This window comes from Apis dorsata, unplaced genomic scaffold (genome assembly GCF_000469605.1).
Source record: "Apis dorsata unplaced genomic scaffold, Apis dorsata 1.3 scaffold_758, whole genome shotgun sequence".
In the NCBI taxonomy this organism is placed as follows: domain Eukaryota; kingdom Metazoa; phylum Arthropoda; class Insecta; order Hymenoptera; family Apidae; genus Apis; species Apis dorsata.
In genome coordinates this window covers 357,899-359,106 of record NW_006263911.1, presented here as the reverse complement: position 1 = coordinate 359,106, position 1,208 = coordinate 357,899, and the positions used below count along the sequence as shown (strand labels likewise).

At 19.3% G+C, this 1,208-nt stretch overlaps 2 protein-coding genes across 2 annotated transcripts in view; both read left to right on the top strand.

Moving 5' to 3' along the window:
* The window catches only part of LOC102675745 (farnesyl pyrophosphate synthase-like), a 50,363-nt gene that overhangs the window by 20,435 nt on the left and 28,720 nt on the right, over positions 1 to 1,208 (top strand). The gene's annotated exons all lie outside the window — the stretch shown is intronic.
* Positions 242 to 1,208, top strand: part of LOC102674761 (farnesyl pyrophosphate synthase-like) — a 7,446-nt gene continuing 6,479 nt past the window's right edge. Inside the window, exon 1 of the mRNA XM_006622807.2 lies at positions 242 to 408. Within this exon, the coding sequence (XP_006622870.1) occupies positions 242 to 408 (167 nt within the window). The remainder of the gene's footprint in view (positions 409 to 1,208) is intronic.

Below are 1,208 nucleotides of genomic sequence, written 5' to 3'. Positions count from 1 at the left end.
ATATAGCAATTAGCTTCGAGCAAAAATTATTATTTATTGTGACAAGATAGCAAATAAAAAATTAATATAAATATTATTGTTCTACTATTTGAAATCCCTCCTTCGCGTCACATTTCCAGTAACGGTAATCTTGGCTATATATTATAACCAACTGAACATAAGGAAGTTGAAATATCGCAGAAAATGTGTTAAATATTATAGTTTATTCATTCATATAATTCGATATAATTTTTTTATAGAAATGTTTTACATTTTATCAAGATATATCAATTTACCGCTGTGTGAACGAAATACACAAAAAATTTTTAATTTTATAAATATTAGAAAAAATTCATTATGGTGGAAATGCCAAGAATCAAGAATAGGATACTCTTGTTTTAAAATAAATACACCTTTAAAATATCATACGTAAGTAAAAATATTTTTATTATAATTTTTTTTATTACATATGTAAATCGAAAAGAAATGTTTAATTTTATCTCTCAAAAAAAACAAAAAACATTTAATATATATATAGCGATATATTTTATTATATTATATTTTATTATCTATTTAATTATAGAGTCAATATATTAAATTATAAGTCAATATATTAAATAAGTTAAATAATTAATTTATAATGTTAATAATGTTGTAAAATATCGTATTTATTTTATACCGTATTCATAATTATATCGTATTATATTCATTATTGTATACAGTCATTTACTATAGTATACTTTAGTATAATTGAATATAAAAGATTGTCTAAAAAATATCAATTTTCTATTGAAAATTTGTAAGTAATTTTTCTTATTTTTTTTTTTTTTTTTTTTTTATAAATGAACAAATCTAAATAACATATGTCAAACAAAGTATTGACTATAATTCTGTATAAAAACTAATAAAAACTAAATATATGTATATATCGACAAAAATGTATATCGAATTGAACAACAATAAATAAACTCATTACACTTTGTATAAGATTTATTCGTCATTCAAAATTCCGGTATAAAAAAAAAATATATAAAATTTTTTTAACGAATGAATGATGAATAAATGATGACTAAATGAACTACATTATTAGATGCGATACACGTAATTATATATATAGAAATATATATAATTATACTTTTCACAATAATTGTATGATTATATAACTTCATAATAAGTGCAAGTACTGAACAATAACGGAAAAGGATTTGCAAGGAATTTTTTTTGAAAGA